The sequence below is a fragment of the Anopheles marshallii genome, chromosome 3 (assembly GCF_943734725.1).
Source record: "Anopheles marshallii chromosome 3, idAnoMarsDA_429_01, whole genome shotgun sequence".
In the NCBI taxonomy this organism is placed as follows: Eukaryota; Metazoa; Arthropoda; class Insecta; order Diptera; family Culicidae; genus Anopheles; species Anopheles marshallii.
The window spans coordinates 38,856,836-38,871,382 of NC_071327.1; the positions used below are offsets into that span (position 1 = coordinate 38,856,836).

At 36.5% G+C, this 14,547-nt stretch overlaps 1 protein-coding gene across 1 annotated transcript in view; it reads right to left on the reverse strand.

The window, feature by feature from the left end:
- The window catches only part of LOC128714697 (tyrosine-protein phosphatase Lar), a 113,092-nt gene that overhangs the window by 12,402 nt on the left and 86,143 nt on the right, over positions 1-14,547 (reverse strand). The window contains exon 14 of the mRNA XM_053809572.1: positions 11,476-11,772. Coding sequence (XP_053665547.1) covers positions 11,476-11,772 — 297 coding nt within the window. The remainder of the gene's footprint in view (positions 1-11,475; positions 11,773-14,547) is intronic.

Below are 14,547 nucleotides of genomic sequence, written 5' to 3' on the forward strand. Positions count from 1 at the left end.
AAATCGATATACTCACACACACACACACACACACACATACAAACACACGCACACTGATTTAATCTATTTTGAATGCTATTCCATGGGTAGGATAATTAAATTTACTGTACGCAAGATGAGCACAAAACATGCCAAAAGGCTTTAATCAGTTTGCACCATTATATCTTTAAGAGCATTTACATCAGAATTTTACATTGATTGCATGCGAGAATGTACGAAATTTGGAAACATTCTTTTCGAAGTTGGATGCTCATTTCCTGCGAGGTTCAGGTGCAAAACTTTGCCAACGGAACAATAGTCGATCAGATTACATGTTACACGTTGGTCTGGTAGGCAAAACTAATTTGTTGCGTCCTCAGGGACAGGGTATTTTCATAGAAATCAACCTATGGTGTGTACGGGGTTCGTAAGATGAGACTAGGGGACGCAATCTTTGTGTGTTGTACAAGGCGTGACCTGATTTTCAGAGTAAACAATCGTCCACTCGTAGCGAAACCGGACGTCCCGAGTGAGCGAACGAGTAGCGGAAAGCATTGCTCTATCCCTAATGGCAAATGGAAAACTGCACAACTCTACCGTCATCTTCAATTCTGCGCGAGTGTGACGTTACGGTGTGGAGAAGATGAAATGGGGTTGATTATGCGGAGCGCGGAGGAAGCGGATTAAGTTTAACGCTTTTCTCCGCAATCGCGCTTCATTGCGGATAATCTTTTGTGCTTGTGGCTCGACTTCTTGGACCATGGTTCTGGGTATGGTGCTTCCAACTATTCTTAGACAAGGCCTCATTATTGAAATGTTTTTGCTGCAACGTACTGCTGCAAGAATGCAAAACGTGAAGCTTGGGAGGAAGCTTTGCTACTTTTGTATGCGGTCTTTGTCTAAATCTGCAGCAGATGTACATGGTAAATCTGGTACCGTTTGTGCGTGTGGTATCATGTTGCCGGTATGATTTTTGGTATTTTGAGAAGATTCGTTTACAACAAAGAGACCGTTGTTGCTAAACCTGAATTCAAAAATGTAAGCAAGTTGAAAATGTGTCTCCGTCCTAGTAAAAAATTGCAGTAGATGTGCATGCGATCACCACATGATCGTATGAATGGGCAGAAAGTAGATATTCGTGATTGATAAAGTGTATTTTTTATTACTAAATTTAATAGATCACTTAGTCCAGCAAGGGGTTTTTAAATGGATATGAGTGTTTCATTAGCGATAGCAAAAACGAATGATTTACTGCGTAACGCTTAGCATGACGCTCGCTGCAGTTTAAGCAGTATCTAGTTTTACAAACGAAAAAAAGGCGAAAAGAGTAAATTTCAGAAAGCTAAAGATTACCAACAGATTCTTTCTTACATGTATCACTTTCATCAGAAAAACAAAAGAATAAATAATGACCGTGGCACCTGTGTAATGCGTGAAAAAACAAAATCGAAAAAGGTTTATATCATGCGGTTTGTTGCTGTTTGTGGGTTTTGTTTTTTTTTCCTTTTCAACGAACAACGGTACGAACCAAACGCTTAAAAGAGGCCAAAAGTGAAAATCACATAAATTTAGGCGTCACCAACCAGATGGTACTCACTCTTAACTGCTGCTTTTGATACGATTTGGCCCGCCGTTTAAATTGATATCGTGATTTATGGTTGGTACACGTAAATATACCCGTAAATATCGCAGCCGCGCCGCCCGGTGCAATTGCAGTGCCGTGTGGTGCATTTTGCCCGTGTACACGCACGTGTCCATCCACGTCCACGGGGCCCAACCCGGACGGTCATTTTTTGCAGAATAATGTATTTTTTTTACAGTTGTTGTACGGTATTGGCAATGTGGAAAAAAGCAATATTTTTGTACCGTGCATAAGCAGCGACATAATATTGTTTTCATTATTTTAAAAATTGTTATTTGTTATTTTTTTATTGTGTTTTTTAATATTTCATTTTGTCGAGTATCGGTATCGTTCGCAAAAAACAAAGAAAAATCGTAATTTAATCGATGACAAAAGCCAACCACAACAGTAGTGGCAGTACCAGTGAAGCAGATTTAAATTGAGTTACGTGATTTTTATTCAAATATCCAACCCCCATGACCCACAGCGCCGGATGCGTTTATCAGTAGATTTACCAAATTTTGCATAATCGATTCGATGATGGCAGCAGGCAAATGTGTGATATCCATGGAGGACATACAACAAGCAGTGGCGAACGTTAACCACACCAAGGTATGCGATCAAGATGCAAACATTAAAGTGTAAAAATGGAATGTTGGTAAATTCGTAGCGTCGTGGTTCGTGGATGGACAACATTTTCGTGTTGTAACCAATGTTTTTTTGTATCAATGTTATCATCACGATGAAACAGTTTTCAGAGGACATAAACATGTACGAAAGATATTTGCCGTGATTGGTCGGTGACCAGTTTGGACGACACGATCGATCGATCGGGTTGGTTTTTCCGGGGTTTTCCACCACGATTTGTCGGGTCGCAATGCAACGGGCGTCGATGGATGGATGGTTGCCATCATCCGTACGGAAGGCAACGGATGAAAAATGTAATTATCGGCCAAGTATTTGTTTTGTTATCGGTGCAGCAGTGAGCGGACGGGTGTTTGTTAGTTTTCAATCAGGTGTATCAACGATGTAAGCGAATATTCGTTTGTTCATACGTTCGTTCGTTGGTAACAGCAGTTCCGGTTTATCGGCGTTCAATGAAATGAACATGAAATGTAAAGAAAGCACAGACAGGAGGAATACCTGGAGGTTAATGCTGTTTTAAGCTCGTTTAAGTGAAGGAATACGGTATGCGGGTAATACGTAGCATTTCATATTGAGAATCACGAAAATATCGTTTATTTGTCTGTGTGTGCAGTTTGAGTTACATTTAGCAATATGGTAGCCCATTATGCAAGTGCCATTCTAGCAACACAGCAATGCGGGTACAATATGGAATAATATTATATCTGTAAACAAGTATAATTTAATACATAATGCTTTTGGAGCTTATAAAACCCAACGGAATGGGAAATGTCTGCACCTATTATTTGCGGAAATCACAGATTGATGACAAATAATGGTACAAGAAAAGCGACTTTGTTTTAATCTGATTGAATTTTTGTGTAAAAATATGATTTTGTGTATTTTAAAATCATCTATAATGATTGCTATCTAAACAGAATCAACCATTCGTGGAGTTTCATAATCTCTTTGGCGTAAGCAGGTAATTTAATTTTGACACACAAAAACAAGGTATATATTGGGCAAAACTCATAAAAAATAAAGTTGAAAAAAAAGTAGTTATCAAAAATTTTACAAAACCTGAACCTAGACCATTTCAATTGTTATGCACACCTGATTTGATCAAAACATCTTTTGAATAAATGCACTTATCAATTCATGTTGCATTTCAATAATACATAGTTAACAAATTTTTCATAACTGAATGTAATCTGCACTCAATGTATTTGGTATATTGGCGAGATGCCATAGTGCGAACACCACGAACACCACAGAACAATTTACAATTTCTGTGATTGAGACTGATTTGACTTTGAGTGTGACCTCAGTGAGAAATATCTCAAATCACCGTTTAATTGTAGTAGCATGACAAAAAGTACTAATATTGTAGTGTTGTAGACAAATATGTAGAGATAAACGCGAACAACTTAAAATGTATGTTCTTGTAGAAAGTATAGCAAAGAGTAAAAAAAAATTATAAAACCGGTTATCATTTTGTAATTAATTTGTGTACCTTTTAATGTTAAATTACTACCAAATAACTGATTGCCTCTCCTCAGTAGCCCATTTCGGAAGGCATCGTAGTATTTGTAAAAACTTGTTGCTTAATTGTGTGTGTATATCATAATGAATACGAAAAGAAAACAAGATACAATGTTTTTCTCCATTTTCTCTTCATCCATATGATGATACGACAAAAAATGGCCACATTCGGCTTTAGGTAAATAAGCGACCGTTATAATTTGGATGGAAACCTGACAGTCATGGGTTTTTTTGGTGTACCTTTTTCAGAAGTCCGCAACAATCCCTGTAAATCTCTGAATATGCCGGACAAACGAAAGCAACGCTTAATAGCGATTTTATATTCCCGATTTAACATTTGTTTCCTTATCGACAAAGTTTTCCATTAGCTTATGCTTATGCACTGTTTGCTGGGAAGGTGCAAGATAAAAGGAGAATATCCAGTACATGGGAACGTTTTAATTTTACCAGTGATTTTTACTTTTTTTTAATTTACCAGTTTTGTGGGAAAGGCGCTAGATTTTCATTACAGTTTGTCGTTGCCTATCCTTGTTTCCGTGACCTCGTCATCAGGATTTTTTTGTTTATAATAATTCACATTGTTTTGGGGCGGCCCGGTGGCATGATGGTAGCAGCGCCGGTCTTCACACGAACGGACTGGACCAAAATCCCATCCGGGCCAATCCCCCGTAGCAAGGACTGACTATCCGGCTACGTGGTAAAATAAGTCGATACGGCCAGGCCGTTCTAACGGAAAAAAAAAAAAAAAAAAAAAATTCACATTGTTTTCGACAGTTAAACGTGGTCAATCGATTGAGATACATAATATTTTTATATATTTCATGTCCCTTATAAACGTGTGTTGTGCTTATAAATGTGCCTTGCCTTAACACGTTTTAAAAAGTTCACAAAATATCAAATATTTCAATGTTAATGTTATGAGCATTTCGATGTAGATTAAAACCTACGTGAAAAATATGAACAACTATGAAGTGATTATTTAAACTTGAAACATGAAAGTTGATCATCTTTGCAGCATCATTTAGCCAAGATGTACATTATGCCAAAGTAAGCCACGTTAAACATTATTCTAAGTACTCAAAATATGTCATTAACCAATTTGTCTGCGAATATATCAACCATACTTTTCTGATTTTTTTTATCTTCCAGAACAAATAACATGATGTCTACAAAGACGCATAGCCACAATAATGACATTTTCCCTTGAATAATAAATCTTTCGCAAAGTTCTTTCTTTACAGGGCGGCTATCGCAAGAAACGTAAGATTGCCTACTGCAACTAAGTGATGGTAGAACTGGTAGAACTAGAAGATGGTAGACTTCTGGTAGAATTACGACGTAAGCAGACGAAAATCTATTCGAATTTGATGGGGCATCGACGGAAATTACGATACATCCATATCACTCCGTTAAAGGATAACAGTAATCGCACACACGGGGACTGGGTTGACCGGCTGTTGGCCGATAGCTTTCAAGTGTATAAAGTGTGCAACTACTGCTGCCCAATTTATTATCGTCCTTATGTAGTATCCTGCACCCGGCATTTGGTCAGATGCTGGCGGGAAGGGTCACACACTCTCAACTTCATTAACTAAATGGGTATGATTCCATCTTCCGTAATCCACTTAATTTATACGGACAGCGAATCCAGGATCAGGTACAGACACCTCTGCCAGTTTCTTCCGGTAATTTTGAGCGACCGGAGCCACTAAAGGCTGACCGACATGTACGCAATCGTACTCCAATATCAACATCATTGCCGCCTCGATAGCCATGCCCGGATTGTGGAGCTGTAGATTTTGGGGATTTTAGAATAAACGGTTACAGCCAGGTGTATGGGACGATAAATATCTTCGTCTTTGGCCTACCCACGCAATGGCTTTCGGTTCGGATAGGTAGGCAATAAAGTGTCCGGTACCCGGGATGCGAGATTAAGGCGCTAGAACAGCTTCGGTTTCCTGACCGATGTGTGCTCGTCGAGATAATATCTTTCACCGAAGAGCTACAACGGATTGGCGGCAAAATGAACGACGTGAGTGCGTTGAGTGTGTATTAATCACTTTTGATTAATTACATTTTATGGCTTTCGGGTTTCATGTTTTTGTGTCTACGACCGGTAGATATGAACGGGGCGATAGTTTCCAGGGCGTCGGTTTTGTTGTGGACACTTTCAAGCTGAATGAGCTTCTTGCGTCGCTAAGGTTGCACCGTCTTCATAACATACCCGGAACACCTTGTAATGGACACTGACAGATATCTTGATCCGTAGCAGAGACAATTTTATCACATGAATTAAATCGAACCGTCCCAAGAGCTTAATAAATCGTTAATAAATCGTTGACAATAATCTAGATTAAAGTAATGTTTTATGGCTCAGACTTTTACAACCCACGTTCGTATGGTTGGTATACCAATTTCATGAAAATTTCAAATGAAACATGAGTATTAAAAGTAGGTTCTCATACAATTTCAAATAATGATTTTCTTAACATAAAATTAATACTTTAGCATCCCTTGATGCGCAAGTGTAGGAAAGTAATCAATAATCTAAAATTGTTTGCTGGATGGTTGTGTTTTACCTGTGACTTTGTTAATGAAAAACATCAAAAAACAAGAATGGACAAACACTCGAAAAAATGCGTCATGGGTAAAGCAAAGATGTGCTGAGAAACGGCATCAAGGATTGAACGGCAAACAAAATTGTTAACAAAACTTTACTAATGAAGTATAAAAATTATGATGAACATTTCTATTCAACGAAAGAACCTTGTGCATGAAAAATGCAATTGCACGGCAAAATTCAAAAAGCTATAAATGAATATTACGTAAACCATCTAGAACAAATGAATCGCTAAGAGGTGTACATTCATGTAGACAGCACATAATGGTGATACGTCTATTGGTCGAAAACTAGAAAATGCATAGCACACGAAATGTAAAGAAAAGGTTTTTAAAAACAGACAACCATTATGAATGTTGTGTTCGAATCTTTTCGGCAATCCAAAATTATCGACTGTAGACGTATGATAATCAACTAAAGTTTTGTAGCGTTACTGAGATAAGGACTATACGGGTTTATAAAAGAAAAATGCTTAACTTAATCTAACTATCCTTATTACGCATTTTTTGTTTAAGTTTTTGTTTAGTTTGACATTTTCCCCCATGGATTTAGAGTATTTCATCAAAGAAAGGGCCAACTCGTCAATTGAAAATGACTACGCCCTTGTTTTCACGAAAAGATGGTTGAATTCAACAATAGACATCTTTTACAGTGTTTAGTGTTGTTTTACTTTCATGAACTATATCATACAGAATAATCATAAAATGAAAAGAGTTGAAAGAGTTGTGTGGTATATATATATATATGCAATTTAAAATAAAAGTGTTGCACAAATAAAATAATATATAGTGTGCTTGTATGAGTGAGTGGAAAGTGAGCGTGAATGTGCCAGTGTTTTTATTGCTATTTTCGTGACAAAAATAATAGTAGAATGGTGCAGAACATACAACGACAAAAATTGAGTGAAAAGTGCGTTCATACAAAAATTGGTGCGCTTTCACGTGTGCATAGTGAATACCAGATATTTTGAGTGCAGTTCAGTGCAATAAGTGATCTTTATATAGGTGGCAACAAACGTTTTATTCATTTTTTGTTGGTTTTGTTATCGCTTTACAGTAGAACAAAAATCAAAATTCTCTATCAAATTTTGCTTGAGGTAACACATTTCGTAGCAAAAAGAGCAGAAAAAATATAGCTTAAAACTAATACCGAACTAAAAAACAACCAAACTTCGCCTTAAACTGCACGGCAAAAATCAATCAATTAAAAAGTGTAACACAAAATTTTTGGTGCGGTTAAACTTTCAGTGCAAAACGCAACCCAAAACTATCCGTTAAAAACTTGGCATGCAGTTAGTTGGTGGTTGGGAGGAAAAAAACGTGATCGTAGTTTGGTTCAATTATTGTTACGGTGTGCTGCTTAAAATACATTGAAATTCGAGTTGAGTTATTGGCGGTTGGCTTTTAGGTGACCGGGCGGCATCTAATTGGCGGTGGACACGCGGTGAATACGCAGATAACGAAGAATATACGCAACAATACACACATTTACTCCATCACTATTGATCGTGATTGACATGGTATCGAAAAACGTAAATGTAACAGAACGAGTGCGCTGAAGAAAATTATGGTGCGTGGTACGGACATTTATCTAACGCATAAAGAGCATACAATTTGTTAGTTAGGTGGCTTGCAGATGTCAAACGTTACAATGAGCAAGTAAATCTAAAATACGGTGCGAACAAGAGTGCTTTGTTATAGAATGAAACGTGAAATTGGTTGGTGCAGAATAAAACGTGTGCACAATTACCGAAAGAGCCAAGATATTTGAAAAACACAAACAGTAAAAGTAACACATATGTACACAAACACATACACATACAGCAAGTAGGTGCAGGTTTTGTTTTGTTTTTGTAAATAACGATAATAAATTTCACTTCTGCACACAGCCTTTATGCAAACGTACCAGTAGCCGTAATGGAGGAAGGAGAAAAATTACCGTTTCTTTGATGTTTGTGTAAAGCAAAAAGTTGGACGTTTGACATGAGCGCAACATTCGCATTCAATTAAAAAGGTTATCGGGTAAAAAATAGATAATTGTTATCAATTAGTGTTATGATTTGTTTCCTGTACGCTTACTGTAATAATAGTAGATTTTGGCAGCATATATAAATGTTAAATGGCAACGATGTTATGTTTTAACGACAACCATATCAAACGACGTATTCAATACTGGACGCCATATTCCTCTTTCGCGGGTTGGTTTTGTGCTTAATACTAAGGAAAATAGTATATAGATTTTGAATACATGTAACAATTTGTGCAGCCGTAAGCATACTCATACGTACCGTCGTGGAAAAAATTATTTAATTAAACTAATGAATCAGTAATTTTGAGTGGTATACTTCATTTCATTCCCATTGGTTGATGTGGGATAAACTGTTTTAGGTTAGTTCATGTAATTTTTAGTAAAGGTTTATTTAGCAACTGTACTGTAAAACTAACTGTAAATAAACTGTAAAAAAATATTGTACTTAAGATAATTCAGCTGGTCGAAATTGTGTATAAAGTAATTAGTAATATAAAGCAATTACTAATATTAGAGCTATCATAGATCTGGTTTTGCTAACACTACTAATTGTAATTTAGTTTCAATCCAGCTATTAAACTGTTTTTAATCTTAATTTACAGTGTTACTTGATAAAGTGCCATTGAGTGAGACAAATTTGGCGTTTAATCTTTCTTTAATTTAATCTGTCTTAAAACAAATCCTTTATTTATTGAATATTTTTTTAGCTTGCACTTGTACCGAAGGAAAAAGAGAGACACGATGATCGATTGACAGCAAATGTATCATAAATAGTGAAGTAAAAAAAAAACCTTCAAGACCGATTACTCAACGGAACCATACGCCTGGGAATGAAGTTTATGACAGGTTTAGGAGGCACTTTAGCCCCCCCCGCAAAAAAAAGAATGAATTTACCCCTCACATTTGGTATGCGAAAGGTAAATGTTTATTAATGTGATTAATTTTTATTAATTTCACTGTTTGAACTTTCGGCGAGCTGGTGCAGCGGTTCTGCCTTTTATTTTCGGATGATATTTTCTGCTTTACCCATCCATTTCGGGAAAATTCTAACGGCACCACCGGCGAACCGGAGCCGTATGCAAAAGGATCCCACTCTCGGTAACGCAAAACCCAACGTCACCGGTGCGAAAACGGGCGCGCACCGAAAATGAAACGGTTGAACGGAGACGGGTTTTTAATGTATTCATTGAAACGGTTACAGAAACAAATTAATTTTCTCGCCAGGGACCTATTTGAAGTCAAAACGGCGTTCAACAGGCATCAGCAGGTTTTTGGGGAAAAATTGTTCAGCCAAAGAATTGTCCACGCATATACCGGTGTGCACAGCACAGGCGGAACAGTTGGTTTGACGGTTTCGCGCGTTATACCGTTCACTTCCGCACGGAAACATCGATGTGAGGAAAAGGACACGAAAAAAGAGAAAACAAAAACAGACAGAGATTGTCGTTGGGGCGCGTTTATTTGTACATGATTATTTCTTCTCGCTTCCGTCGGTCGTATGTTTACAGCCGAGTTTTGCAACTTTTCCAAACGACCAAAATTGGGCATCTGGATATCGCGCGCGAGCAGGTGTCATGAACAAGTCTTTGAAGGACGCGGAAGGAAAAAAAAGCACGACAAATATTTCACTTCAACCTGGGCAGTGAATCAAACGTCAGTTCTCGTCAAACGAAGCGTGCAGGTAAGAGTGTCATGGAATTACTCCAGCATTTTTAACGGCTCCCGCAGGAGTCATTAAACTTTAAAACAAATTTTGAAACAGAAACTCCTCTGCTAATTCAGCAGCCACCAGTCGGTCTGACCGTCCGCTTGGAAGCATCAGATATCCTTCAGCGGCCAACCAACATTACCAACGTCCAGCGGATGAGATGAGTGGTAGCAAACGGGAGGGAAATTGAAAAGTTAAGCCATACGAAAATTAGGTTTCTTAAATTAACCTACTGTGCTAGGATATTGCTGGAACGGGGAAGGCACTCAAATGTGTGAGAGGGACAAAGTTATAGAGCGAGATTTGTGGTGTTGCCCCAAAAAAGCGACCGGTAAACCTTTTCTGAACGATTAAAAGGGATTTCTGTTGCATTCAACCCCGCATCAAACCTTGCCGTGGGGTTAACGTTAAAGATATCATAATTTTCATCTGCCTGCCAGCTGCCCCACTTTCTATACCTGAATCTTCGGACTTTTAGGGAGCTCTTGTCTCAATAACGTTTCTTCGTACATGTATGAATATGCTTATCAACGCGCGTTTTTGTATTCAAAAACTATGCTCAGTATATTTACAGAGAATTAAAATTTAAATATTTCTTTGAAAAATACAACCAAATTATTTTTGATTCTCTGTACGTACCGTTCAAAGTGTGGAAGCAAAAACAGGATTGCATAATCGTATGAACCAGGCGAACGATAGCTTTACACAATAGTCGTTGTATTCTACTCCGTTGAATTTAAATAACTTTTTGTTACATACAAGCACGCATCATGATTTTGCTTCCATCCAAAATCGTCATGCCTTAATCTAAAAAAATCAATTGTTCTTAGCATTGCACCACAGAATACTGTTTCAAAATCCGAGCTGCTACAAAAATATGTTTTCATTTTTATACTATTTTAAAATGTGTACAATAACACCGTTAAATCGTCATTAAAAATTTGGACAGCATCATTCCTGACATGGCAGCTTACAAAAATTTTATAATAATTTTACAAAATACACAAAAATTTAGTAAAAATCCTCGCTGCGGTTATAAAAAAATATTATACGTTATGCGTCAAGCAAATGTTATCAAAAAGAGTTAATATTTTACCTTCAAAATACAAAAATGAGTTTGTATTTAACTAAAAGATAATTTTAGCTGTTGTTAGTTTGATATTTTCAGTGTTTTATGTTGTTTAAATATTGTTACGTGTCTCATTGTTTGTTAGTTTAATAAAAATGTATATCTGACATGTTTTGTTATGAGCTGTGTGTATCACAAATTTGTAACCGTGGTTGGATGTTCTTAAATCATAAATCAGGTGTCTGAGATGAACGAAAGAATCTAGCATATGGTGCAATACATACCGTCTTCATGAGTGCGTACTGTGTACGGGTACGATCGGGGCCCGTCACCAACGGAAGTACCGGCGAGGACCCAAATCTTGTACTCTGTCCAACGCTTTAGCTCGTCCAGGACGATGCTAGTCGAGTTGAGGGTGGTTACCGTGGCCTCGCTATCCGATCGTCCCGTTTCGACGAAGAACACCTTATAATAAACAATGGCCCCATTCGATCGTTCGACCGGTGGTGGCAGCCAGGACACGTTGATAGTGGTCGGACTTGTCGCTTCGACAGTTACATTACGGGGCGGTGCACCGGGTACTACGAGTTGGTCAATGGTCAGGCATTATTGGTGGTGCAGTGTAACGCAAATCATAGCGATAATTGGGGAACCGATAATATATTATAAAAGAAAAAGAATAAAAAAATGAATCAACTTATGAACAATTATACTCTACTTAACATAATGATACTAATTGTTGTCTAGGAAGACACATAGATGTTCATTTTTCTATAATTAAAATTTTGAGAACATTATTCGTTTGTTCGAACAATCAATACTTTTATGAACATTTCATAGATTCTTCCAAGGTAGAAAACAATACAATTTAATACAACAAAATAATACAACACATTGTAACTTACAAAACAAGTAGTATTTTACAGAAATAATCAACAAATCGATCAAAACAATTTAAAACAGAAGCTTGTAAACATAGTCATTACGAAGGGTGCATCGTTTTCGTGGATTTTCTTTTCATATCAATCATATATGGTTGTCCCTTTTGCTGAACAGTACAGAGTGCTTAAAGCCGCTAGTGCACTAGTTTGATTGGGTATGCGTGTCATATTCGGACAGTTAGTGGTAGAAAATGTGCAGTTAAAAGTAAAGAGGAAATTTTGTATCATACACATTTAAATGGTGCTCTTGAAACAGAAAAGAATTCGAAACAAAGTGCTCATTTGGTGCAGAACAATTATATAGAATAAAAACGACAGGAAAGACTCAAACAAAACAAATATGCAGAAACTAATCGAGATGAAACATTCTGTGAAAACTCATACAAAATGTTTTAGTGTCGAATGTAATGTTTCTTCGTGATGCAAAGCAAGCGTATGAAAACTGTTGTAATACGGTAAACGGTTGAAATACGGGACACTAACTGTGTGTGTTTGCTATGTGCATACTACTTTATGAACATTCGAACTTCTAGGGTAAACTTTCTACGTGCATGAACGGAAGCAAATAAAACAACATAAACATACTTGCAAGAAAACTAAATGTTCATTCTAAAGATGAACGATATTCTTTACACTTTGCCTAATGCCCAACATTTAGTATGTAAATGGATGGTGCAAATGAGATAAAAAACAAACCACCACGTTTTACGTTGTACGGGATGTAACAGAGAGCGACAGACTATAAATGCAATTTTTATTGATAATGGAACTATGAATAATAGAAGGAGTTGTAATACAACGAAATTGAAACAGAAAGAGCAAACAATAAACAAACAGAAACTAATTAAAATCATTCACTGAACGATGAAATATTAATCGCATGAATGCTATATGTAAAAGTTGAAAGACAAAACCATACGCTGAGAAAGCGTATTCGAATACGTAAGCTTCGAATTGGACGTGGAATGCAAAAAGAGATAAAAAACAGAATACAAGCGAAAGAAAAATATATAAACGTTAAAAACAATACCACTCGAAAATAAAAACAACAAAAGGCTATAAACAGCATTCATCATAAGGCAGATGTGTCCTCAGCATATGCGCATACCAAACTACAATGAAAAGATAAACGTTATGCCAAGCGTATCCACATCGAAGTATTCCATGCGGTGGACTGCAATGTGGTACATGAAATGGCTCTTTTATCAATGTCATTTGTTGCCTATAAGAACAAAAACAGGAAATACTCTAACGAATGTGTGATTTTAGCAAAAAAGCGCATTGAATTGCTTGCATATGTATATTGCTTCCGAGCGGCCATGTTTTCGATTTATGCTTTTAAATTCCGCTCATGCGTGGACTTTGATGTGTGATACATGCTTTAAAGTAAAATTACTAGAACTGGGTGATGAAAACAGTAAACCTTGTAGCTGCAAATTAAGATGTTCCAATGACCAATTAACATAAATTTGAGGGATAAATAAGAAAAAAACTTCAATGTTCAACTTAAAATTTAGCTATAAAGTAAAACCTATACTGACAATATCAACAAATAGTATGATTTTCATGAGCTATTTTAAAGTAAGATAAGTAAGTAGTAGAAGAGATCTGATAAGAAAATTGCGTTTCACGTGTTATGATGAATAACAGAGAAATACGGGAACCGCTTGTACTTTAAGATATGACAAACATAAATAAATACTAAAGATACGTAAACAACAGAGCCAACAGGCAACTTAGTGAGGGAAAACATAATTTTAAATAAAACATGAATCAATTTCAATAAAAAATAACAAACGCAACTGATAAAAAATGGTCAAATGATTCATAAAATTTGATTGCCTGTATTTAATTAAATCCATCGCCGGAGGGATGGGTTGCTGAATCAAATTAAGACAAAAAAAACTGTGCTGAAACACGAAGGGAGCAACGATTGAATGGATATTTTAACTCGTTCTTTACAAAGGCCAAGCGAAGTACGCAAAAGAGTGCATAAAGAATGGCAGAGAAACCAAACAAAAAAAAATCAACAAACCTTACTACTCGTGGCTTGAGGCAAAGAGTTATGCAAAACGGGAGAAAAATGGAACTGAATGGTGCTACTGTTAAGGTATATGTGTATGTATATATATATATATATATATATATATATATATATATATATATATATATATATATATATATATATATATATATATATATATATATGTATATATATTTTTATATGTACGGATTAAGAACACGAACACTATCGATGTGCAGTAAGGCAGAGCGCTCAACGAAGAGGTATTGTGTGGGTGGTAAATATGTAATAATAAAATCCAGAATTCAAAGAGATGAAATGAATGAAGTGGAAAATAAAAGATGGTCGAAAGAAGTAGAATGAAACAAAAAAAAAAACAAACGGCAAAAAAG